Source organism: Pelodiscus sinensis, chromosome 6 (genome assembly GCF_049634645.1).
Source record: "Pelodiscus sinensis isolate JC-2024 chromosome 6, ASM4963464v1, whole genome shotgun sequence".
NCBI classification, from domain to species: Eukaryota; Metazoa; Chordata; order Testudines; family Trionychidae; genus Pelodiscus; species Pelodiscus sinensis.
Window position 1 is genome coordinate 78,376,654 of NC_134716.1, and position 27,258 is coordinate 78,403,911.

A 27,258-nucleotide genomic window follows, 5' to 3' on the forward strand; every position below is an offset into this window, starting at 1 on the left:
GGAGGAAGTCTGCCTGAGAGTGCTGCTGGTGAGAAGCTACTTAGGTAAGTGCCTCTCAGCCATACCCTGCCACTGGCACCCCAGCCCCTTCCTTCCCCCAAATCCCTCCCAGACCCTGCACTCCTCCTAAACCTTGCCCCAGTCCAGAATCCTTCTCTTGCACCCATACCCCCTCCTAGACCTTGCACCCCAATCCCCTGCAGGTCACAACTAAACACTCTATACCCTCCTTCCTCCTACCCCAGGTCATGACTCTCCCCTGCCAGAATCCTCTCCTGCACCCATATCCCCTACCAGACCCTTAACCACAATTCCCTGCCCCAGATCACAACTCCCTCTTTTTCCCAAGCTACCTCTCAGACCCCACACCCTCACCTACACCCCAGTTCCTACACTGAGATCCCTTCTGCACCCTACTCCAGAGCCCCTCCACAGAAAAGTGCAGCTCTTGACTACTTTCCAAAATCATCTTCTGTCCCCCCCAAAAAAATTATAGCTCACCCCTGTTCTAGTGATATTAAATGGAACCATACAAAAATTTGCTACTGAGATATAGTATAAGAAGCACAGCCAAGTGCAATGCAATAGACATGTGCATTTCATTGATTTGTTGTACGTTACAGGGAGATGACAATTCAGTCAATCATTTTCATATTTATAAAGTACTTTTCATACAAAGACCCTAGGGCACTGCCCAGAATCAATAAAAAGACGTATTAGTGAAAATCCCTAGGCTACATCTAGATTCCAAATTTTTGTGCAAGAAGATATGTAAATGAGGTGTGGTGATACCTCATTTGCATACCTAATGAACCACCATTTTTGTGCAAGGGGCTTTTATACAAGAAGGAGCAGTCTACACTGCTCCTTCTTGCGCAAAACCCCCCTCTTGCTCAAGAGCTGTTCTGCTGCTTATTTTCAGGCAGAACGGCTCTTGCACAAGAGGGGGGTTTTGCTCAAGAAGGAGCAGTGTAGACTGTTCCTTCTTGTGCAAAAGTCCCTTGTGCAAAATGGTGGCTCATTAGGTATGCAAATGAGGTGCGGCAATATTAATTTCTGTACCTCATTTACATATCTTCTTGAACAAGAATGTGCAATCTAGACGTAGCCCTAGTGATTAGGCTAAATCAAGTACTGGTTGTTTCACTTTAGCCCTGCCATATGATGTGTAGCATGTATTTCCCTTCAGTTCAGCCCCCTATAGTCTCTTTTTCTGTATGTGTCTCTTTTTCTGACTTACATGTGTGCTTATGAGTATATCTCCGCTATATATTCATGTCTGCCTGTTTGTCTGGTCAAGGACTCCTCCTAAATAGTAAGAGCTAGGACCATCAAGTTTGGAATACAGCTTCCTCTTATCACAACTTAAAGCAATGTAAAGCTTTGATTGTGCCAGGTAAAAAGGATGTGCCTGAAATGGAATTGCTTTTCATAAAACCAAACAGAAAAAAGACAATTACCAAAGTAAGTATAGTCCTCCAAATAGACATAACTGAGCCCCATAAAATTTCTAGTTAAATCTTTTGAAGAAAAAAATTTCAAATATATTTTGCCTAAACATTATAAGAACTGCTCTTTTTTCTCCCTTCACTACAGTTAATGGAGTTATTCCATATTTACACGGGTGAATATCTGCCACACAAATATTTAAAATGTTTTATATTAACAAAACATTTTAAGAATAAAGTAACATTGCGGAAAGAGATTCAACCAAGATGAGCCAGAAAAACAGGATGAACTAGCCATAGAATTGCTTTCAATAAACCTCACAGAAAAGAGAGAAAACAGAGAAATTTGGAGTAGTGCTCTGTTTTGGCACTACCGGGCATCACTGGGTAAATCTGCTACTATATAATATGTCTGCGTGTATATATTTGTAAGCAGGGGAGCCGACAGTCTGCATGAGCCCCTGGGTAAGGAGGGATCTGCTTCTGTATTTCCAGAAGGGGCGGGGTCTCGGGAGAATGGCAGGGTTGGGGGGAGTCAGCCCTCTGTGTTGCACAGAGTGCAGTGCACCTGCCCTTTGCTAGCTTTCAGAGCCACACTGAACACTCGGTGTGGTGCTCCATCAGCAATTTAAAGGGCTCAGAGCTCATGCACCTTTGAATCAGTGGGTCCTAAGGCACTTGCCCCGGTGGCAGACTGATCTGTAAGTGTGTGTAATTAGAGATGTAGTTTTGTGTGTGTGTGTGTGTGTGTATACGTCTCTAGACATTCACATACATACACATGGTACATATAATACATAAACTAGCTGTGAATTTCCTTTTATTACAAAATTAGAACTAAAATCCAATAGTTTAAAGCATGGAATATTTATGAGATGGAAGAATCTCCCTTCCAATTCATATTTACAAGCACAAATTTCATTTTTTAAATAGATATCCTATTTATTCACACCAGTCTTTGATGTATTATGCTCTTCCTGAATACTGTATGTACACAGTAATTAACATGGACTCTTAAAATACATAGAATATTACATTTTAAATTATACAAACACATTCTTTCATGGAAAATATTTCCTGCTCAGTTAAGGCCCATAATATTTCTAATAAAAATTTTTTTGAAGAAAGACATTTCAAATATATTTAGTCAAAATAGTATAATAACTGTCTTTTTTCTCCCTCTAGTATAGTCAATGGAGTTATTCCATGTTTACACTAGTAAATATTTGCCACATAAATGTTTTATATTAAAATAAAATAACATTGTGTTGTGGATAACAGAGTATTTAGTTTATCCTTGAAGAATTGACATAAAGTTTGGCAATAAAAAGGATCAGATCCTCTAATATGAACCTGTTTTTTTCTTTAAAAAATTGTGAATGTAATGGACGTAGGGGAGAGGTCTAAATATGGTGCTCTCAAGCCAATTTTTGCATCCTGGACTTCAGGCAGCCAAGTTCAGACACACTGCCTTCTTCATCTAATTTCTTAGAGCCTTTCGGGTCAAGAGTGTGTCAACAGTATTTTTGGAACTGTCGTCACTACAGTCATGAGGAGTTGATAAGTATAGTTTGATATAATAGTGTTAGGGTGGTAAACTATGTACCATAAACTACTCACCTTGAGTAGTTTAGAGATGATAGCAATGTGCTACCATCATCTGTGACTTCACTAATAGCTAGAGGAAGGAGTTGGATGAGCATGAAAGTCATGTCTTGCTGTCAGTTAACCATTGTCCCTCCTACTGGGCAGTTTGTTTCAGAAGTACCAAGTCCAAAGTGTCTCCCTTTGAGTCAAATGTCAAGAATATTCCACGTGCTATAAATAGAACCGAGAATGGAAAGCAATTTGATGTCTTAAGGGCAAACGTGAATTACCATAAAAGCAATCTAATCACCATCTGTTGTTCTCTATTGACAATGGAATGTAAGAACATAAGACCAGCCATACTGGGTCAGATCAAAGGTCCGTCTATGTCCATCGATATAAGCCCTTAAAATGGGAGCTATGAGTGAGATCAAAAGTATTATTTGGGAGGGGGGGTCCCTTAAAGATATGCTCTAAATAAGACAGAAATTAATTCAAGGAGGTTCTATAGTATGTGTTATATATGAAGTTGACCTAGCTGATCACAATGGTCCCTTCTGGTCCTGTAATCTATTAATATAGCCTTATCTGAATCCAAGAATTTCATATTTCATTTCATATTTTTCCATCAGTTAGATTTTACATTTTCAGACTGCAGAATTGGCAGGGATAAATATTTTATTGTACATTGCGTTGACCACAGTTGATCAAGTAGGAAAGACCCCAAGTGTTATGGCAAACAGTACTGCATAAATAAAAATATTATTTATGGTGAACTTCATAGGCTCATATGTTTGTAAAACAATGGTGTTGCAGAATGGAGATTTAGGGGTCTGAGTTCTCTAGATATTGTCTATCATTACTTCAGATAGAATAAGTTAAAGGAAGGTTTGGCTTTCAGTTTTTTGGTGTGGAAGAGGGAAAGCCAAAAGAATTAAGGCCCAGATTTTCAGAAGTGCTTAGCACCTAACAATTCCTATTGACCTTATTGGGAATTGGCCTTAAATCACTAAAATATGATCTGTAAAATGTGTGTAAACCTGGCTTAAAAAACTAAAGAGCAGCAAAATTGAGTTGGATTTCTTGAAATCCAAATGCTTACATATTAAAAACCGTAACAAAACATATTTCAAAATCAATAGATCTGACTTCTTTGCTGATGAAAATTGAGATTTATCAGGAGTCCTGGAAGTACAGAGTGTACTGGAATGTTGACTGATACTTATGTTCAAAGTACTTTTTATAAAGGTTAAGTTAGAGAAGCTGATAAACTTTAATCTTCTAGTGACTTCATTCATAAGGGTAATTTTAATTGCTGTTTTATATTTATCTTATTTTTTCTTGAGTAAGAGTGCGTGAAACTTCAGGACTTAATCTTACTCTAAATTTTAAATATATGTTTCTGCCCGTCCATCAGTGAGTCCATTTGTTCAAGAGCTCCTCCTAAAAGGTAAGAGCTAGGACCATCTTGGAATACAGCTTCCTCTTATCATATCTTAAAGCAAGGTAAAGGTCTGGTTGTGCCAGGACAATGGGATGTGCCTGGAACGGGATTGCATCTCATAAAACCATATAGAAAACAGACGGAACACGAAGCAGGTGAAACAGGCTGGCTGGGATGCATCTCCCCCACTTCCATCCTAGACTGCCCCAAGCTTCCCCCAGGTGCAATTTAGGAAGGGTGAGGGGATGAAGCTCCCTCCCTGATTCATATGGGAACATTGCTGGCTGTTCCCGTTTGTCAAGTAATGAGGGAAAAGTGCACCATTTGCTGTATTCCTCACTCTGGCTTGGGAGCACACAGAGCAGACCTACTTGGACCTGCCCTAGCTTGAGGAAATGCACCCCTTCCACAGCTGTGGCTGCTCTAGTGGCCATGGAGAGGCACTTCTCACCTGACCTCAATCTGCTGCGGTGAGAGGACTGGGGTTGTCCTCTGTCCCTTGGGCAGCCTGCATACTGAATCCCTCATTCTGAGCCCAACCCCAGAGCAATTATTTAAATGAAGTATATATGTTTTCATTTTATTTAACCTTCCCCCCCAAAGTTTTATGGAGTTAAGGATCAAGAAATGCCAGGTATACCTTCTAGTAATTTTGTAAAATGGTATAGATAGTGTATAAATGATAAATGTGAGAGAATCTTTAATTTCTGGTAGTATCAGTACCATGAAAAATCAGAATCCTAATTATGCATCATTATCTTGTATAATCACTGAGTAGTACATTGCCTATGTCAACATTTCTGGAATGTGTCCATTTTATGTCTCTTGCCTTCCATTTTTATAGTTATTTTTCAGTACACTATTTCATAATATCTTGATAAATTGAAATGAAATAATCAGTGAAGAACTTCCTATTACAGTAAACTTCCGATAATCTGGCACCTTTAGGACACGGGGTACTGGATTATCAGATATGCCGGACTATCGGAAGGGGGGGCTATGAGGGATCTGAGGTGGGGTAGAGGGGGATGCCACCCCAGACCCCTCATGGCCCCCCCCTTCCGATAGTCCAGCTGGTCAGTTTCAGCAGCAGCTGAATTGGGGATGCCTGCGGCAGAGTAGCTGGGGTGCTGCTGGGTTGGTCCAGTAGCGCCGCCCCGTCTTGGGGACGCCTGGGACAGAGCAGCTCGGGTGGCGCTACGGGACCAACCTGGCAGCCTCCCACCTGCTCTGCCCCAGGTGTCCCCAAGAGCAGCTGGGGTGCTGCCAGGTTGGTCCCATAGCGCCGCCTCTCGGCGCTGCGGGACCAACCTGTCAGCACCCCAGCTGCTCTGTCCCAGGCATCCCCAAGAGCAGCTGGGGTGCTGCCGGGTTGGTCCCGCAGCCCTGAGGGGCAGCGCTATGGACCAACCCATCAGCACCCCAACTTCTCTGCCCCTGGCTTCCCCGATTCAGCTGTGGGTCAGTTTCAGCAGCAGCTAATCGGGGAAGCCGGGTGCAGAGCAGTTCCAATTGTCCGGCTGCCTGGAACACTTCTAGGTTCCCGATGGTGCCGGACCATCAGGAGTGCTGGAGCATTGGATGACGGACCAATTGAGTTTTACTGTACTATTAAAACTATCACAACCTACGGTACAGCTGTGTGCCAGGTTTACAATACATTTTTTTATTTCCTTACAGCTTCTTCCTTCTCATGTTTTCTACTGTTCCTATATTGCACATTCTGCATGTTTCTGGTAGACATTTCTACATCATAAATAGCAAGAGATTTAGCTATATTTAGGGATCAGTCCTGATCCAATTGAAGTCAAGAGCAAAACTGTAATTCACTTCACAGGGGCTAGCACTATGTCCTGAATCTGCAAACCTAGAAGAGAGAATACTGTATTTTATTTATTTATTTATTTATTTTAATTTAAATATTTTTACCCCACCCCACTATTTAAAATATTTGAGGCGTCTTACAAAAAAATGTTTAAACACAACACAAATATATATAAAAATTTAAAATATGAGAGCCCAGAGGGACATAAAACCTGCTAAAAAAACATATAGAGAAGAGGAACACACACTTACAGACTCAAACATTAATAAAAGCACGAGTAAAAAGGGTGGCTTTAGCCTGACACCGAAACAATGCTAATGTTGGCGCCATGTGAATATCCCCAGGAAGAGAATTCCACAGCGTGGGAGCAAAAGCTGAGAAGGCCCTGTTCCGCATAGATGTTAATCTTATCTCCACAAGTGGGGGAACACAAAGCAAAACCTCCCCAGCTGACCTCAATCCCCGGACAGGTTAATATGGGAGAAGATGGTCCTTCAGCTAACCTGGACCCAACCCATTTAAGGCTTTATAGGTCATAACTAAAATCTTAAATTGTGCCCGGAAACATACCGGAAGCCAGTGCAGCTGCCGAAGCACTGGCATAATAATATGCTCCATATAACGAGTATTAGTTAAGACTCGAGCAGCCGCATTCTGGACCAGCTGAAGTTTCTGAAGATTCTTTAGAGGTAGCCCCACATAAAGTGCATTACAGTAATCCAGTCTGGATGTAACAAGAGCATAGATCACTGTGGCCAAGTCATGCTTGTTCAGGAAGGGTTGCAGCTGGCGACCTGCTGAAAAGCACTCCTGGCCACCGAAGGAATCTGATTTTCAAATTTTAAAAAATTGTCCAGTAGGACTCCCAACCTACGTACCTGTTCTTTCAGGGGGAGAGTAACCCCATCTAGAACAGGTGCCATGCCATATTCCCAAACAGATTGCCTCTTGATCCACAGGACCTCAGTCCTATCTAGATTCAACTTCAGCTTGTTTGACTTCATCCAAACCATCACCGCCTCCAGACACCGATTTAGATCAGTCATCGCCACACCTTGTTCTGATGTCACAGGTCAACATGCAACATGGCCAACTCAGTGTGGCTGTCCATACTTTAACTTGTGCACTGCCTGACTTTTCTATTTTTGATTAGTACAATGTTACAGTTGCACAATCATAAAATCGTAGGACTAGAAGAGACCTTGAGAGGTCTTCTAGACCAGTCCCCTATGCTCAAAGTAGGACTAAATATTATCTTTAGACTAGGTGTTTGTTTAACCTAGTCTTGAAAATCTCCAGTGAAGGATCATTCTCACAGACATTTGTCTAACATGCTCTTAAATATCTCCAATGATAGAGATTCCACAACCACCATAGGCAATTTATTCCTGTCCTTAACCATCCTGACACTTTCCTGATTCCCAACTAAACCTTCCTAACTTCAGTATAAGATCATTGCTCTTATCTTGTCCCAAGAGGTAAAGAGAACAACTTTTCTTCCTCCCCCATATAGCAACCTTTTATGTACTTATCATAGAATCATAGGACTGGAAGGGACCTCAAGAGGTCATCGAGTCCAGCCCCCCGCCCTCAAGGCAGGACTAAGCTCTGTCTACACCATCCCTGACAGATGTCTATCTAACCTGTTCTTAAATATCTCCAGAGAGGGAGATTCCACCACCTCCCTTGGCAATTTATTCCAATATTTGACCACCCTGACAGTTAGGAATTTTTTCCTAATGTCCAATCTAAACCTCCCCTGCTGCACTTTAAGCCCATTACTCCTTGTCCTGTCCTCAGAAACCAAGAAGAACAAATTTTCTCCTTCCTCCTTGTGACACCCCTTTAGATATTTGAAAACCGCTATCATGTCCCCCCTTAATCTTCTTTTTTCCAAACTAAACAAGCCCAGTTCATGAAGCCTGGCTTCATAGGTCATGTTCTCTAGACATTTAATCATTCTTGTCGCTCTTCTCTGTACCCTTTCTAATTTCTCCACATCTTTCTTGAAATGTGGCGCCCAGAACTGGACACAGTACTCCATCTGAGGCCTAACTAGTGCAGAGTAGAGCGGCAAAATGACTTCACGAGTTTTGCTTACAACACACCTGTTGATACAACCTAGAATCATATTTGCTTTTTTTGCAACAGCATCACACTGTTGACTCGTATTCAACTTGTGGTCCACTATGACCCCTAGATCTCTTTCTGCCATGCTCCTTCCTAGACAGTCGCTTCCCATCATGTATGTATGGAACTGATTGTTCCTTCCTAAGTGGAGCACTTTACATTTCTCTTTATTAAACCTCATCCTGTTTACCTCTGACCATTTCTCTAACTTGCTAAGGTCATTTTGAATTATGTCCCTATCCTCCAAAGAAGTTGCAACCCCACCCAGTTTGGTATCATCTGAAAACTTAATAAGCGTACTCTCTATCCCAATATCTACATCATTGATGAAGATATTGAACAGTACGGGTCCCAAAACAGACCCTTGCGGAACTCCACTTGTTATTCTTTTCCAGCAGGATTTAGCACCGTTAACAACAACTCTCTCTGTCTATGGTTATCCAGCCAATTATGCACCCACCTTATCGTGGCCCTATCTAAGTAATATTTGCCTAGTTTATCAATAAGAATATCATGCGAGACCATATCAAATGCCTTACTAAAGTCTAGGTATATGACATCCACCGCTTCTCCCTTATCCACAAGGCTCGTTATCCTATCAAAGAAAGCTATCAGATTAGTTTGGCATGACTTGTTCTTCACAAATCCATGCTGGCTATTCCCTATCACTTTATTACCTTCCAAGTGTTTGCATATGATTTCCTTAATTACCTGCTCCATTATCTTCCCTGGGACAGATGTTAAACTGACTGGTCTGTAGTTTCCTGGGTTGTTCTTATTCCCCTTTTTATAGATGGGCACAATATTTGCCCTTTTCCAGTCTTCTGGAATCTCCCCTGTCTTCCATGATTTTTCAAAGATCATAGCTAAAGGCTCAGATATCTCCTCTATCAGCTCCTTGAGTATCCTGGGATGCATTTCATCAGGACCTGGTGACTTGCTGACATCTAACTTTCCTAAGTGATTTTTAACTTGTTCTTTGTGTATCCTATCTTCTAAACTTACCCTCTCTCTGCTTGTATTCACTACGTTAGGCACACCTCCAGACTTGTAAATTGTTATCATGTAACTCTTCTCCAGTCTAAACAAACCCAGTTTTTTCAGTCTTCCCTCATTGGTCATGCTTTCCAGTCCTTTAATCATTTTTATTGCTGTGCTCTGGACTGTCTCCTATTTTCCCACATCTTTCCTAAAATGTGACACCTAGAACTGGACACAATACCGAGCTAAGGCCTAATCAGTGTGAAGTACAATGTAAGAATGACTTCTCATGGCTCGATTACAATTTTACAAACTCTCCTGCTAATGCAATCCAGCATTTATTTTCTTTCTTTCTTTCTTTCTTTCTTTCTTTCTTTCTTTCTTTCTTTCTTTCTTTCTTTCTTTCTTTCTTTCTTTCTTTCTTTCTTTCTTTCTTTCTTTCTTTCTTTCTTTCTTTCTTTCTTTCTTTCTTTCTTTCTTTCTTTCTTCAATAATGTTAGTATTGACACTATGGTCCTTTATGATCTCCAGATCTCTTCTCAGAATACTGTTTCCTAGGCAGTCATTTCCAATTCTGCATGTATGCAACTGACCATTCCTTCCAAAGTGTAGTACTTTGCATTTATCCTTTCAGAATTTCATCCTTTTTACTTCAAGTCGTTTCTCCAGTTTGTCTAGATCATTTTAATTCTGTCCTCCAAATCACTTAACACCCCTCTGAGGTTAGTATAGTCCAGTGTTTCTCAACCAGTGGTACGAGTACCCTCAGAGGTATTTGAGAGAAGTCTGGGGGTATGTCAACACAACTGAAATATGGAGAAAACTGAATTTTTGTTTTAAGTTTTACAGTGCTTTATTATTTTTGTACTTTTTACACCCCCAAATTTCATCACCCGCCTGGCTACGATTAAGTTGTTTAAACAAATGTGTTGCAATGGTAGGAAAAAAAATTGTGTGTCTGAAAACTGTAGGTACTGGGACTACTTTTATATATATATCTAGGGAAAAGGAGGTACTTTATAAAAATAAAGCTTTAGAAACACTGGTATAGTTTGAAAATTTTATAAGTGTACATTCTCTGCCATTATCTAAATCATTGGTGAAGACCCTGAAAAGAACCAAACCTAGAACTGTTCCCTGTGGGACCAAGCTAGAAATGCCCTTCCAGCTTGACTGTGAAAATAACTACTCTGAATGTATTCAGAATACATAGGACAAGCCTAGCATGGACCCTGGGTACATAATCAATTTGGTAGCCTGCTTTGAAACCTGTGCTGATCTACGTTTTGCTTCTATAGTTTCCTGCACTAGTTTGGATTCAAGCAGCTGCTGGTAGGCTTTTACTATGTAGGCATACTACATACAGACTTCAGTTATTTTCCTTCATCACAAACAACTGTATTTATGAATGTTTGCCCCAAACCCAATGGCACTAACTAAGCTCAGAGACAGCCAATTATCCACTCATTCCAACTTGGACTGAGCTTTTGTTGATGGGGTAGGTGGAAATGACTGTAGAATAAAAACAGGAGGTTTTCACAATGGGGAATATTGCTCCTTTTTGATTTTCAGACACACATAAGAATCTGAAGGGATTTTGATCAATGTTTCCTTAACATGCACAAACAAACCATAAAATGTGGAAAATTTTAGCCCGGAATGTGAGAGCTTCTGTGTGTAAAGGTGGGATATAGTGGGCTTAGTTTTGCATTGTTAACTATAACAGATGTTAACAGGTGCCTGCTTAGTTAAAAAGGACTAAAAAAATCTTATTTAACTTAATAGGGTCTTTATGTGTTAGCTCAAGCTTAATAAAATATAAGAGAAGTGAAGATTGCTTAAAAATGTATAGGACTGTATAATAACTATATATCATAGTAATTAATATTAATTATCATTTGAGGTACATTAGGTTTCATACTTGTATATTTTGTGTTTATTATTTTTTATATATATTTTTAATCCTCGATTGTATCTTCACACAATGCACACAGAGGTATGTTTATACAGTTAAGTGATGTTTCAGCCATGACAGACAGCCACTAGTTTCAAAATTATTGCTCAAAAGTCAGCCTGTTGTGATATTGGTAGAACTTTAGTGAATGGCTGTGAGTATCAGATAATTATTTTAAAAACAAATCACTACAGTCTTTATCTTGCAATCAGTCTGGTAATTGATTTCTTCAATAGGCACTGGGTTGACTCATTCAGTTAGCTGTACTTTTGTTGTTCACTTTAATTTCTAGTCAACAAGAAACTCCCCCCCCCCCCAGCTTGAAGTTGTTGCTGTAACAGACATATCAATAAAATAAGGACTTTAAACACAATAATTTAAAAATGTGGGAATGTTAACTTAAAAGAATACTTATGAAAATTATAATATTGATACTGTTCTAACAAATTCATGGATTTTAAGGGTGCAAAACCTGTGTGTGACCATCTAATATGAGTTCCTGCAAAAATATAGGATATAGAATTTCATTCAGTAAGTACAGGCAGTCCCCGGGTTACGTACAAGATAGGGACTGTAGGTTTGTTCTTAAGTTGAATCTGTATGTAAGTTGGAACTGGCGTCAGCCGCTGCTGAAACTGATCAGTTTCAACTGCGACTGAATCTGGACGCCAGTTCTGACTTGCATACAAATTCAACTTAAGAAACCCAGGCGTCCCCAAGTCAGCTGCTGCTGAAACTGATCAGCGGCTGATTCCAGGAAGCCTGGGGCAGAGCAATTGACTTGGCTCCTCGGCCAAGAGCAGCTGACTTGGCTCCTCGGCGCTACTGGAGCAACCCAGCAGCACCCCAGCTGCTCTGCCCCAGGCGTCCTGATTCAGCCGCTGCTGAAACTGACCAGCAGCGGCTGAATCAGGACGCCTGGGGCAGAGCAGCTGGGGTGCTGCCGGGTTGGTCCAGAGCGGCGCTGCGGGACCAACGCAGCAGCCCCCAGCTGCTGTACCCCAGGGGTAGGCAAGAAAAGCCTGGTCTTCTGGGGGGGGGCACTAGCTGCACACCCCCCCCCCCAGCAGACCAGGGAGACGGGGGTGGGGACGCCCAAGTCCTCCATGGCTTTGCTCTGTCTCCCTGGTCTGCTGACCTGGGAGACACGGAGCAAAGCCGCAGAGCACGAGGGCAGCGGGACAGTCCAGGCGCGCCGCGCTGTCCCACTGCTGGCGTGCTCCGAGGCTTTGCTCCCCCTCTCCCTGGTCTGCTGGTCAGACCAGGGAGAGGGGGAGCAAAGGCTTGGAGCACGCCCGCAGCGGGACAGCCCGGGCGCTCTTGAGCTGTCCCCCTGTGGGCGTGCTCCGCGGCTTTGCTCCCCGTCTCCCTGGTCTGCAGGGAGACGGGGAGCAAAGCTTTGGAGCACGCCTGCAGCGGGACAGCCCAGGTGCGCCTGGGCTGTCCCGCCGCCGGCTTCCTCTGCGCACCTGGGCTGCCTGGCTGCCTGAGCCCCTCCGCGGGTTTGCTCCGCATCTTCATGGTCTGCAGGGCGAGAAAAGCCACGTTCGTAAGTCGGATCCGCGTAAGTCGGGGACTGCCTGTACTACAATAGACAATATTATACCCCACCCCCCAATGTATATGAACCCTGTAAGGCTAGGAATGTGTGGTTGTACTATAGCATCTCTCTTAAACATTTGGTCTTCACTTCAAGATTCAAAATTTACAATTCCCCTTGGTATTTCTTATATTATTTTTTTTAAAGCAAATAATAGATATAATAATAATGTTGATGCCCAAGACATTCAAAAGAAGAAATCAAACAGGAACTTATAATGTGGAAACTTCCTACATATTGCGATATTTTAAAAAAGATAATGAAGATTTGCTGATCTTTAATTCCTGAAAATTGAGGTTGCCTTTTAGTAGTCATTTGTATTTTGAAATATAATTGAAAAGGGGAGGGGAAAGAGAGAGAACTTGTTTTCTCTCGAATGCACCAGCCTGTGGAACATCTTGCCACAAGTTCTATAAGGCTGGGGGACAGGAAATTGCCAGAAGTTGGCCAGCTGTGGCTACAAAAGGGCAATGCTACTGCTTGAAAATTCATGAACATTGAAGGAGCCACTATTACCCTGACACTATATACCATATTGAAGCAGAATGATTCTGCATTCCCAACAGAAGATTAAAGTGTCCCTGAACATCTGGCATAATTTCTGTCATTGCTATCTTATCTAGGTTCACTTATCAGTTCACTGCAGAGCAGAGCCAGGGTATGACCATACTGATGGCCTTCATTACTCACTTCAACAATATAACTCAATTTAATTGTGTGCACATTGAATAGGGGGAGTGAAAAAATTGTTCTATGTGGTATTTTTCTCAACCCTCCACTCCCTCATATAAGAGTTCTTAAGAAAGAAGGAAAAATGTGCGATCATACCAGTGAACACAATGTCCAAGGAAATAAAACTTGAGGGTCAATTGTATATTGAGTGCTGTTGACAGATCTAGTAACATCAACAAAGGCAATCTTCCTGTGTCCATTAACAACTGTAATATACCAAAAGGCAATTATCCTATTGATTTTTATTTTAGGCATTGCAATGAACATAGAATAGCTAAACAGCAATTTGAAGTTAAGCTTCTTGAAAGAGTTGCATTATGGTTTTTTTTCATTTTCCAATATGATTTTAATAATTGTATAGCTACCGTTATTCAGAAACACTTGTCAGCATTAAATCAGGGGAAACTCATTTTTAATTTGAAATTTATGTTGAATCCGGAACTGCTGCATACTATGGGATGTTGACAGCTGGTTTGATGTATTTTGTGTAATTGTAAATATTTAGGCGTTTTACTATGAAACAGTATCCTATAGATAGTTAATTATTAATATTACCAGTCCTTCTAAATCATGCACGAATTAGCCTGTCTTACAAAGTACTGATAAAAAGTGTTAAAAGCATCTAGATTTAGTATTAAAACTCTGATAATCTCTTTCTTCAATACAAGCTAATGTAAGCCACTAGAGAACCTGCTCCCTTGAGAGACTTCAGATTTACTTTGCCTCAAAGCTCAGACTGACTTTGCTTGGACTTCTGAAAGTATCTCTCTCCATAATGGTGGAATCCTGAGATTTAACACAAAAAAAAGGAAGGAGTCCAATGGTTATATTAAAAGCAGTTTGTTTTCCACACATGGCCCTTCAAACTATTGGTGATAAAAGAAATCCTGTCATGGACAGCTGGATAATTTAAGCTGTGTGTCTCATTTGATAAAGAAATCACTGTGTGCATAAGGCTGTGGATTTTCATATTGTATTTATTCATATTTAATTTTAATACATATTTCTAGTTCAGTCATGCCCAGGATTTAGAAATACAGTAATGACAGCTAAAATTAGATCTTTGCCTTTTTCATGAAAGTGATTCTAACTGTGCATATTTCTGCTCTGGAATATCGTGGAGTGCTGTTTGGACTGCAAAGGGGGAAATGAGTTAATTATACGCAATACCTTCTCTATTGGTTAATATGATTTTGGCAAAGATTTTCTTTCTAAATATTTTGCCTTCTGATTATATGCACTAAGTTCTTCTGGCTTGTCAAGGGGTTATAATAATCATCGTCTAGAAATGACAGGTACAGTCTTAGTTATCGCTACAGGTGCAGTTGCTCCGAACCGTGACATTCTTCCTCCATGTTAATCTTCTGACTTCTTAGGGCTCATCTAAACGACAGGAAATGATCGAAAGAAGATATGCAAATTCTGCAGAAATTTACATCTCTTCTTCCAATTGCACTTTTGAAAGCAGAGCTTTCGAAAGTGAAAGTAATTAAAATACGGCTTTTTCGGCGAACCATCCCCTTCGTCGAAAACCCTCTCTTCTTCAAAAAAGGTGGCTTATGTGGCTTTTAGACAAGGGGAGAGGTTCGCCGAAAAAGCTGTGTCTTCATTATTTTCACTTTCGAAAGCTCCTGCGGCATTTGTATATCTTCTTTTGACCGTTCCCTGTAGTCTAGATGAGCCCTTAGCTATCAACTGTGAAAAGACAGGTGTCTCTCTCACCTGGCCAGAGTTTTTCTAGGCTTCACAGATCCCTGCTTACATTGTGAATTCCCCAGCAACTCAGACTGCCTAAGCAAGCCTGCTTTGCCTTCCGCTTCAGATACAACTGCCTACAGTTTATTTACCATACAGCTCTTACAAATTAACACACTCACATAGAAAGCACAAGCATTGCAGAGAAAACATATTAAGACAATAAAGAGCCTACATTCATGGCAATAATATAATCAGAGATCACTTCCCTCTCCCAATATCTAGAAAGACTCAGATTGGTGTCTGTGATTTCAACTCTTCCCAAAGGATTGGGACCCTCCTTTGTCAATCCAGAAAGAAGACCTTGACTCATGGAATCATACAATCATAGGGCTGGACGAGACCTCAGGAGATCATCGAGTACAGCCCCTGCCCAAAGCTGGACCAATCCCAACTACATCAACCTAGCTAGAGCTTTGTCAAGCCAAGACTTTAAAAACCTCTAGGGATGGAGATTCCACCACCTCCCTAGGTAACCCATTCCAGTACTTCACCACCCTCCTCATGAAATAGTTTTTCCTAATATCCAACTTAGACCTCCCCCACTGTAATTTGAGACTATTGCTTCTTGTTCTGCTATCCGTCACTACTGAGAACAACCTCTCTCCATCTTCTTGGGAACCTCACTTCAGAAACTTGAAGGCGGCTATCAAATCCCCCCCCACTTTTCTCTTCTTCAGACTAAATAAGCCCACATCCCTCAGCCTCACCTCATAGGGCATGTGCTCCAGCCCTCTAATCATTTGGTTGCCCTCCGCTGGACCCTCTCCAGTGAATCCACATCTTTTCTGTAGTGGGGGGCCCAGAACTGGACGCAGTACTCCAGATGCGGCCTCACCAGTGCCGAATAAAGGGGAATAATCAATTCTCTAGATCTACTTGCAACGGTCCTCCTAATGCAACCTAATACTCCATTCACCATCTTGGCTACAAAGGCACACTGTTGACTTTCATCCAGCTTCTCATCCACTACAATCCCCAGGTCCTTTTCTGCTGAACTGCTACTTAACCAGTTGGTCCCCAACCTGTAACAATGCTTGGACTCTGCACTTGTCCTTGTTGAACCTCATCAGATTTCTTTTGGCCCAATCGTCTAATCTGTCTAGGTCACTCTGGACCCTATCCCTGCCTTCCAATGTATCTACCCCTCCCCCAGAGTTGCTGAGAGTGCAATCCATCCCCTCATCCAGGTCATTAATAAAGATGTTGAACAAAACCAGCCCTAGAACAGATCCTTGTGACACTCCGCTAGAATCTGATCACCAACGTGATGTAGAGCCATTGATCACTACCCTTTGGTCCCAATAATCTAGCCAGCTTTCTATCCACCTTATAGTCCATTTATCCAATCCATACTTCCTTAACTTGCTGGCAAGAATATTGTGGGAGACCCTATCAAAAGCTTTGTTAAAGTCATCCACTGACTTCCCCATAGCCACAGAGCTAGTTATCTCATCATAGAAGCTAATTGGATTGGTCAGGCATGACTTGCCCTTGATGAATCCAGGTTGACTATTCCTGATCACTTTCCCCTCTTCCAAGTGCTTCAAAATGGATTGTATGAGGATCCCCTCCATGATTTTTCCAGGGACTGTAGTTCCCTGGATTAGTGTTCTTCCCTTTTTAAAAGATGGGCACTGCATTTGCCTTTTTCCAATCATCTTAGAGTTCTCTTAGAATCATCTTAGAGTTCTCTGTGCTTCCATACTGGTGACTGTCCATGGATTTCTTTGGATAAGAAGAGTGTATGAGTTAATCATTTGTTGCTTGGCTGGTTCCTTTTGATAAACACTTTTCAGGGATGTAGGGGGAAACATTTTTTATTATGTGTATGCTTATAAAATACAGATGGACTTTCCAGTAATGGCAGTGGGAGCAGAGTTAGGCCAATGTAGAAGATTCTTTTGAAAAAATCCTATCCTTTTCCTGTCTTTAGGTCAGAGCAGCAACACATTTCTTTTTAACACTGCTGTTAAACACTATTCCCTTTCATTAATACAGTCTCAGAAATGTGTGACTGATGTCTTCCACCTGAAAAATATGAGTTTTTATCCTGTAGCTTTTACATAGAAGATGTATATGAAAGATGGGGAAAACGGGGGTGGGGAGATTATAGATACAAGACAGTAAAAACACACACACGTTAAATTCATAGTGGATTTAGATCATTTTTCTAATCAATCCGATAATTCAGTAGATTTAGACTTTATATTTAAAACCCCACATATGTCATGTCATTGTATTGCCAGTTTTAGATTTTACTAGGTATATTTAAATGTAATCAAATGTCTATTAATTAGCATTGTTTGGGTTTCTTCAATTATTTATACCTTTTTTTCTTTCTTTTTCTTTTTTGGGCTCAGAATCTGATGAAGAGGAGCCAACTTCAGCAGGTAAGAGAATCTAATGTTTAATCATATTAACCATCCTGGATTGTTCTATTTTTTTAAATATTTACCGACGTGCTCTCCAAAGTCGACACCATAGTAAAATGCCTTTGAATTTAGGGCCAACTGTGGTATTATTTCACTATAGCAACAGTGCTTTTCTCTCATATTTGATCCCCTTCTTGCCAGTTCTTTGGTTCATGTTGTAAACATTGGGTACGCCTGGACTTATTTCAAGACAACTGATTGACAAATAATTAACGTATTTGATAATATGATTGCAAAGTCTAAGTTTGGAAACTCCTTGAATATTTGTACCAGGATACAGATTTGTGGCTTACCCTATGACTAAGCATAACTACTTCAAATTAATCAGGAAGACAGTAATTTCAGGTTAAAAAACTTTAATACACACAAGCTTAATAGTAGTTCTAGCATATGTGAAGAAATATTAAGCATGCTCAAAAAAAGCAAAGGTCCTAGGGAAATAGAAAATAAACTGTAAGGCTGAATGAGAGATGGTATGAAGAATGTGAACAGAGTCCGAGGAGCAGAACAGAGCTTGGTCTACGTTAGAAACAAAGCTACATCAACAAGGAATGTCAAAAAGTCACACTCCCTAGCTGAAGTAACTATGCTGGCAAAATTTTCTGGTGTAGATGTAAATATGCTGACAGAAGAGTGCCTTGCAGGCATAACTAATATCAGCCGGTCACTTAGCTTCTCAGAGATGCAGTTCCTCATCTGTAAGATGTGGGAAATAATGCTTCTCCCTCAAACCCTGACCATAAATGGGTATTGTGAGGAAAATACATTAATACATTAAAGATTGTGAAGTGCTCTGATTCTATGACATTGAGGGAAATATAAGTAATTAAGAAGGGGAATAAAAGTGAGAAGGTAAAATGTGAGCAGAAAGAGAGAGTAATCAAGAAAAACGTTATAAAAGTGGGAAGAGGAAAAACAGGCAGATGAAGTTACTTAGTAAAAGAAGATGGCATCAGAGATTAAAGAAATTAAAAAAACATGAAGGGGATTAGAAAGGAAACAAGGAGGAAAGAAGAGTTCGGGTAAAACAACCTTAAAATACTTAGACACGTTGAAAGATATTTTTAAATTATTTTTTAAGTTTCAGCCTTCTGAGAATCCATTGTAGACTCATCTTCTGGTATTAACATTTTCTTTAATATATCTTAATAAGCAGCTGTTGCAAATTTTCAAATACAAATTAAATGTAAAAAGCATTGTAAATATTTAAGTCAGGCTTTTAAAACTATGATTGCTACAATATTTTCATTAGATGTAAAATAAGGAAGCAGTCATGTACTTATACTGTATAACCTTCTGCAAGTGTCTTAGCCATGATTTTGTTTCTTTTTCATTAGTATACTGTGAGTTGTTGTCATAAACCTATGCATATCTAGGCAATATAGATATAGCTTGTGAACTTACGTTGGCATGCAGTCACTCCCACAAGTAGTCCCACTGCAAAAAGTCCTGCCAGGCATATGAATTAAAAGAAAAAAACAAACAAAAACAATGCTCTTGACTCACTTACTAAGAGGGCCAGATAGAGGACGTCTTGGAGAACTGCTAAACCTGCAAAATGGGCTTTCCTGAGTTTCTCAGCAACCTGTAAAATTCTGTACTTGACTCTCCAGGGGCACCTTTCAGTAGCCGCACTGAAGAGTGTCATTCCAGTGAGTTTTGTGTTTGTTTTGAACTCCAGTGTAATGCTGTACCCAGGATCCTCCATCACTGTTTTGGAATATTTCTTCCAAATAAAACATGTTCAATGGAGCTGAGCTCATAATTTGAAGTAAGTGTGTGTGTGTGTGTGTGTGTGTGTGTGTGTGTGTGTGTGTGTGTGTGTGTGTGTGTGTGTGTGTGTGTGTGTGTGTGAGAGAGAGAGAGACAGAGAGAGATTGATTGATTGATTGATTGTCTGCTGATAGAATATCCCTAAGTAATTCACAAGTTTGTTGAATTAATTCATTGATGATGAATGTTTTTGCAAACTTCCATGAACATATCTCACTCAGTTAAATAGTCACAAGTATAGGAACCATTTCAAATCGAAACCATGTTGCTTAGCTGTGGTCAAATAAGCCACACAGTGTTTTGTGTATTGTGGGATTATCTAGGAATCCGAAGATATGTGGAAATTTACCAGCATTATTTTACTGGTAGTCATAGTATTATAGTCAGATTAGTATAGCTCTCCTCATGGACTTTTACACTCTGTAACAGTGGCCTCTTTGTGGGATATAATTTAACCGACCCCCCCTCCCCAACAACCACTGTTATTTCAAATAAGTGTATCCACATAAGGCGTTATTTTGATTTAACAGCTGTGATTTAATTTAACTGGTGTAGTAATGCCAGTAAAAGTCCCCATGTAGACAAAGATATAGACAGGACTCCTTGTGCTAGATACTGCACAGACACAAAGCATTGTACTGTTTCTGTTACGTGGTCTGGATAAACACACAAATGTGTCTGCTACAAATACTTGCAACAGATGAATTCACAATATAGGTGGAAATACACTTATTGTAAACATTTGTGCCAGTAAAAGTAAAAGTAAAAGTAAAAGCAAAAGCAAATACACAAGGAGAACAAATATAACCCATGCAAATGCATTTTAAAATTTGAATTAATATAATGGAAACACAATCTCAGAAGAGTCCCTGTGTTAGTCTGTCGATTTAAAGACAATGAGTAGTCCTGTGGCATCTTAGGGTATGTCTACACTACAAAGTTAGTTCGAACTAACTTTCATAGGCGCTACACTAGCACTCCATTAGTTCGAATTTAATTCGAACTAACGGAGCGCTTAGTTCGAACTAGGTAATCCTCATTCCACGAGGATTAAGCCTAGTTCGAACTAGCTAGTTCGAATTAAGGGGTGTGTAGCCCCTTAATTCGAACTAGTGGGAGGCTAGCCCTCCCCAGGTTTCCCTGGTGGCCACTCTGGCCAACACCAGGGAAACTCGTATGCCCCCCTCCCGGCCCCGGACTCCTTAAAGGGGCACGGGCTAGCTATGGTGCCCGTGCCAGGTGCAAGCTTGCCAGCACCCAGCCAGCAGACCCTGCACCTGGCACGGATCGAGCCACCTACCAGATGCCCCCCAGCTCTCCCCCTCTTCCCGGGACCAGGCTGGCGGCTCCCGGGAGCTTGCCCACGATCGTCCACGATCTCCGCACTAGGCACAGGAAAGTGGCCGGCTAGGGCAGGAGAGCTGCCAGCCTGGCCACCCAGGAGCAGGTGTGCATGAAAATCAAGGGGGTCCACTGAGACCCCCGACCCTGAGCCCTGAGCTTACAATGGCCGTCCTGGGTCAGACCAAAGGTCCATCTAGCCCAGTAGCCTGTCTGCTGACAGCAGCCAACCCTAGGGATCTTGGGGGGGATGGACCGAAGACAGTGACCAAGCCATTTGTCTCGTGCCATCCCTCTCCAGCCTTCCACAAACCTTGGGCAGGGACACCACTCCTACCCTCTGGCTAATAGCACTTCATGGACCCAACCTCCATGACTTGATCTCACTTCCCTTTAAACTCTGTTCCAGTTCTAGCCTTCACAGCCTCCTGCAGCAAGGAGTTCCACAGATTGACTCTTTGCTTTGTGAAGAACAACTTTCTGTTACTAGTTTGAAGCCTGCTACCCATTCCTTTCCTTTGGTGTCCTCTACTCCTCCTTTATGGGAACTAATGAAGAACTTTTCTGTATGCACCGTCTCTACCCAACTCCTGCTTTTAGAGACCTCTATCCTGTCCCCCCTCCATCTCCTCTTTTCTAAGCTGAAAAGTCCCAGTCTCTTTAGCCTCTCTTCATTTGGGACCTGTTCCCAACCGCTGATCATTTTTGTTGCCCTCCCCTCTCCCACCTTCTCTCTTCCCCTCTCCCACCTTCTTTTCCCAGTCTCCCCCAATTTTGTTCAATAAAGACAGATTCCATTTTGGAAGACACGTTATCTTTATTTTGTACATCAAGAAGAGGGGCTAGGGAAGGGTAAGTGGAAGGAGGTGAGGGAGGAATGGGGCACGAGCCCCCGATGGGGAGGACTGGACTGGCTCTGCGGGCTTCTGGGGGTGGAAGCTCTCCTGCAGCCCCCCAATTACCCCCTTTCCCCAGATGGCAGCCTGCGGCAAGTGCAGCCGGGCTGATGGCCGAGTGCTATGATGTGCCCAGTGTGGGCACTCAGGGCACTTCAAGCCAGGACTGCTTTGCAAGCGGGGCACCCCTGAGAACTGTCTGTCCGCGGTGGGGGTCGGGACCCTTTAAGCACAGCCCTCGGCTAGCCTGAGACAGCAGCTCCACGCTCTAATTCCTCCTCTGATGCCCTGCTGGCACTGCTTCCGGCCATCCTTAACCCCGCTTCAGGGTCCACTTAATGTGGACGCGCTAGTTCAAATTAGCAAAACGCTAATTCGAACTAGTTTTTAGTTCTAGATGCGTTAGTTCGAATTAGCTTAGTTCGAATTAACGTTGTAGTGTAGACGTACCCTTAGAGAATAACAAATGTATAAGGCCATGACCTTTCATGGGTAAAACCCTACTTCATGACCTAATACATTTGTTAGTCTCTAAAGTGCCACAGGATTGCTCATTGTTTATAATGGAAACAGTTTGCATTAGCCATACTGATTATACTACTTAGATATATCATGTCATGCTTCCATTCTTGATTCAGCAAAGAACTTACATTCTGTGACTCTAAGAACAGAAGGGACCACATCCAATCTAATCTGTATATTACCGGCTATCAACACCAGCAGACACTGTGACACTAAATCCAGTAACCAAATTTAGGCCAATGTATTACAGGCCAGCTGAGACAAAGCTATTATGTGCCCCAGACAAGGGAGTGAGTACTGCTAGCAAATGATCCACAGTTTATGCTGCAAAGAAAGGGGAAAAAGTGGCAAGGTTACCTAAAGCAATCCTAAACTTTAAGTCTTTAATTGGTTCCACTGACTCCAAGTATGTGCTTAATCAGGGCCATAAGCAGGAGAAGCAGTGAAACTGTAGTCCAGAAGCTCAGTGTAAATTGTGACAAAAATATTCTCTAAGGAAGTCAAAATAAAATTCTCATAGACCTCAGTGGAAAAGCTTACACCCAGTGTTCTAACCTTCTTGATGTAGTGGTAGTATATGAAAAGAAACTTAAAATTAAAAGAAAATAGCCTCTGATATATGTGCTGCTTGTTCAAAGAAATGTACTCCAGGGTTTCTCCTGTTATGCACAGAATGCAGCTATTCTTTATCTAAATGTTAATTTATACCCTGAAATGAAATAAACAATTCAAGATCTTTGGAAGCCTTTTAATTTATTGTTTCTGTTCATTTTGCTTTAAGATATGACCAGATGGTATTGTTCTGAAAGTAATAGATTGCAGCATTCTTATGGAAGTATTTTAATACAATTATTTTTCCAGTTTTTATTGTCATTTAGAACTCTGTATTCTGCATACATCAAATGATTCTTCCATACAATACTGCTTTTGGCACTCAAACATTGTTCTTCTTGATGAAAGATGCATGTTTTATAGATTTATATTATGGTATTAACCCTATAACTACTGTAGTCTGTGGGAATAGGAATTGGATCAGACCCTAAAAGAAGGCAGCCTTTTAAAGAGAAAGCCCTAATTTTCTTTCAGCTACTGGAAGGGTTTTTGGTTTTGTTTGTTTGTTTGTTTTGAGACGCTCAACTGTTTTCTTTTGCTACAAAAAATGCTTGTACTTGACTTCTTCCATCTAGTATGTGGTACTTGTTTTGGGGGAGTATAATTAACCTTATGATGCCAGAGAGTAGTTAACATGGAAGTGATTTTTCAAGAAATATATCGATATTTTCAGGATCTGCAAGGCTTAGAAGTAATCCTGCATTACTCAACATCATAAGTGTCTTGTGATTGTATTCTGAATACTTTTCTTTAGGTATGAAATTTCTTTAGGAATTTTGTAGAACAAGGACTATGTTGTCAATCACAAAAGATTGAAAAGACACATTATGTAGTGTGGGCGGAGACAGCTGATAAATACCAATTTTAATACAAATAGCCATTTATACATTGCCCCAAATTATATATTTCTTGAAGCAGTAATGCATGTCCTATATCAGTATCTCAATCTTGTTGATATTTTTCTTAGGCTTGTTCATATTGTCATGAATACATATTTCTGGTGCCGTAGTGATGGTCGTCAAAAAGAGTGGGGTTTTTTTCATGTTATAAGTGGGATAAAATGATAATCTTGTATTCTATATGTCATGATGGTGTTTGGCTCTCTGCACCCGAAATGCACTGGTCTTTTCCATGTAACCCCATCAGAACGGTAAAGTCATTGAATTTTACCCTGACCACTGGTCATCATTGGTCATCACTGGAGCCTATATGCAAGGATTAGTATCTTTATAATCTTCAAATAACAGATCAGCATTTCGAAACTGCACCACCAGGAGGGTTTCCTGCAGCCACAACAGCCTTCTGGACAGCATGGGGAAGGGAACAAAGCATGGCCCTTCTCTCCAGCACCCAGGAGCTCCAGGAGAGGGTTTCAGCCACAAGACTCCAAGGGTGGGCTTCATCCCCTTCTCCATCAATTCTGGAGGCTCCAGTGGCAGGCTGGATCCTAGCTCTCCACCCCCGGATTTCCCCCCTTCCCATTTGGCATTGGAGCTCTACCAGTTGGGCTAGCTCCGTGCTACAGCCTCCAACTACTTTTCCAGCCAGGGAGACTGGGCTCCAAGAGGACCAGCCTTACAAGGTACTGTGGTCAAGAGGAAATGAGTAGGATGAGCAGGATGTGTGAGGCTGCAGAAAGATGCTCAGGGCAATAGGAAGAAAATAGCATGTTCCTACGAGGCAATAGAGAACCTAGGGCCCGTGGTGGGCCAGAGGAGGCAGTGGAGACTAGGGAGACTATTTGAAACAATAGTAAAGAATAAAATTGTGAGATATGTAGAAGAACATAATTTGTTGGACAAAAGTCAACATGGTTTCTGTAAAGGGAAATCATGTCTTACTAATCTATTAGAGTTCCTTGAAGGGGTTAACAAACATGCAGACAAGGGGGATCCAGTAGATATAGTATAGTTAGATTTTCAGAAAGCCTTTAACGAGATCACTCACCAAAGGCTCTTCTGTAAGGGTATGTCTACACTACCCCCCTAGTTCGAACTGGGGGGATAATGTAGTCATACAGAGTTGCAAATGAAGCCCAGGATTTGAATTTCCCGGGCTTCATTTGCATAAAGCCAGCCGGCGCCATTTTTAAATGCCAGCTAGGTCGGACCCCGTGCCGTGCGGCTACACGCGGCACGGACTAGCTCGTTCGGATTAGGCTTCCTAATCTGAACTAGCTGTACACCTCTAATAGCTATCTAATATCTGTTTTGTGGGCATTGATCCTTTGGCGAAGTGTCTGAGATGTTTGTCCTATGTACATAGCAGACGGACACTTTTAGCACATGATAGCATAAATGCCCACAAAACAGATATTAGACAGGATCACAAAGAAAAAACAGTTTCTTGCCATTTCAGCCAGAAAGGACATTGTCTCAACGACTTAATTACCTGCATCCTGCTTCAAAAGCCTTTCAAGAATACTCTTGAAAGAGAATCCTCTGAACTGTCATTCATACTCAAATTCGGTGCTGGCCACTGTCGGCAGACAGGCTACTGGGCTAGATGGACCTTTGGTCTGACCCCGTATGGCTGTTCTTATTTTCTTATGTGGGGAGCCAGGGGCACCAAAATGAAGCTCTGTTATTTTATTCTTGAGTCTGCCAAAAAAACAACAACCCTACATCAATAAAGTGCAATTATTTGGACATGCATATGTGCATATTGATTTGGTTTTCCTACAGTTAATTATTTTAGGAAAATGTATCAAAGCAGCCATCAGCAAGAGTTGGTGGCTGCACTCTGAGGCCACCAAAAGTTGTGTGATAACCCTAGAGCAGGGATGGGCAAGATTTTGGAAAGTGGTTGAGGGCTGCACTCTTACATGATATTAATGGAGATGTGGGGTCTGAAATGGAGGCTGGGTGCAGAAGGGAGCTTGGGGTAAGAGACTGGGGTGCAGGAGGGAGACTGGAGTCTGGGAGGGAGTTGGGATGAAACAGGTGGTTGTGACCTAGAGCAGGGGACTGGAGTGCAGGGGTTTGGGATGTGACCTAGGGTATTGTGATTGGGGCCAGATCTGGGAGGGGGTATGAATGTAAGAGGGGGACAGAGGGCTTGGGTATGTTGAGTGGGTTGAGGGCAGAGAATTGGGGCAGGAAAGGGCTGTGGTGCCAAAAGCAGGCTGTGGCCAAGAGTTTTACTTGTCAGCTGCCAAGCTAGCCTGCCTACCTGCAGAGCTTAAAATGTTTCCCAGTCTACCTGCCTGTGTGCCTGGCCGTGTACTTCATGAATAACTGAGCACAGGAGAAGGGGCGTGATTCTTCTTAGCTGCCTGTTATTCTAACAAGCAGCTCCCATTGGCTGGTTTCTGCCGGAAACTGGCCAATGGGAATGTGCTGGGGGTGGGGCGGATCCTAAAACTTCCCCCATCCCCTCCAGTTTCAAAACGGAATGGAGCCCTGCAGCCACTTTTCTGCATGGCGCGCGGGACTGTGGGGCAAGCAGAGGAGCCTTCCTGGGGCTCCCCGTTGCCTCCGCGGGCCAGATCCGGTGGCTTGGCGGGTCAGATATGGCCCGCGGGCCAAATTTTGCCCAGGCCTGCCCTAGAGAAATGATATTTCAGAATATCTATGTGGCTTCGTTGTTTTGATTATGTAGTCAATGAACTGAGAAGTCATTCGAGCTGAGAAGGAAATTACATTTTTCTGCAAGACACAGCTTACGGTCTCAACATTTTTTTTCTTAATATATGTGATTGGCTTATAAGATAAATGTCGAGCTAAATCCTTTAGGTTTTGACAAGCATTTTTGTGCCCTTTTTCTGTAGATGAGCTTTAAAGTTCTGGAACCGCTTCTGTCACATTTGGGCTTAGTACCTTGGTGTCTAGTTTTATCTGCAATATCTGTGAATCCTTTCTTTGGAATCACTTCAGTGAATGCAAACACAGTTGCTGATGTCTTTTTGATTTCTGACTGGTATTTTTTTCTCTCCGGTCCCAGTTATGGAAAGACTGCTAGAAAATTCTTCTTTGAGGAGCTTTCTGATAGCCTCATGTACAGCCATTAGTGCAAGCCTCTCCTAGTGTCCTCTTTAACTTGCAGACCTCTGCAATGTGATAATTTATATCCAATCCAAGAACAGTTGTCTGTATCAGCCACTGCAGGATGACCTGCTGTATGAACCTTTGTGTCTCAAAATGTTCGTTCTAGTTTAATGTGTTTCCTCTCCTGCCCCTAAGCCAGAACATTATGTTTCCCTGGATATGGAACTGTTTCTGGCA

The 27,258-nt window shown here is 41.7% G+C and overlaps 1 protein-coding gene across 1 annotated transcript in view; it reads left to right on the top strand.

Annotated features, from left to right (window-relative positions):
• Positions 1 to 27,258, top strand: part of EDIL3 (EGF like repeats and discoidin domains 3) — a 424,704-nt gene that overhangs the window by 142,698 nt on the left and 254,748 nt on the right. The window contains exon 3 of the mRNA XM_006124343.4: positions 17,820 to 17,849. Within this exon, the coding sequence (XP_006124405.2) occupies positions 17,820 to 17,849 (30 nt within the window). The remainder of the gene's footprint in view (positions 1 to 17,819; positions 17,850 to 27,258) is intronic.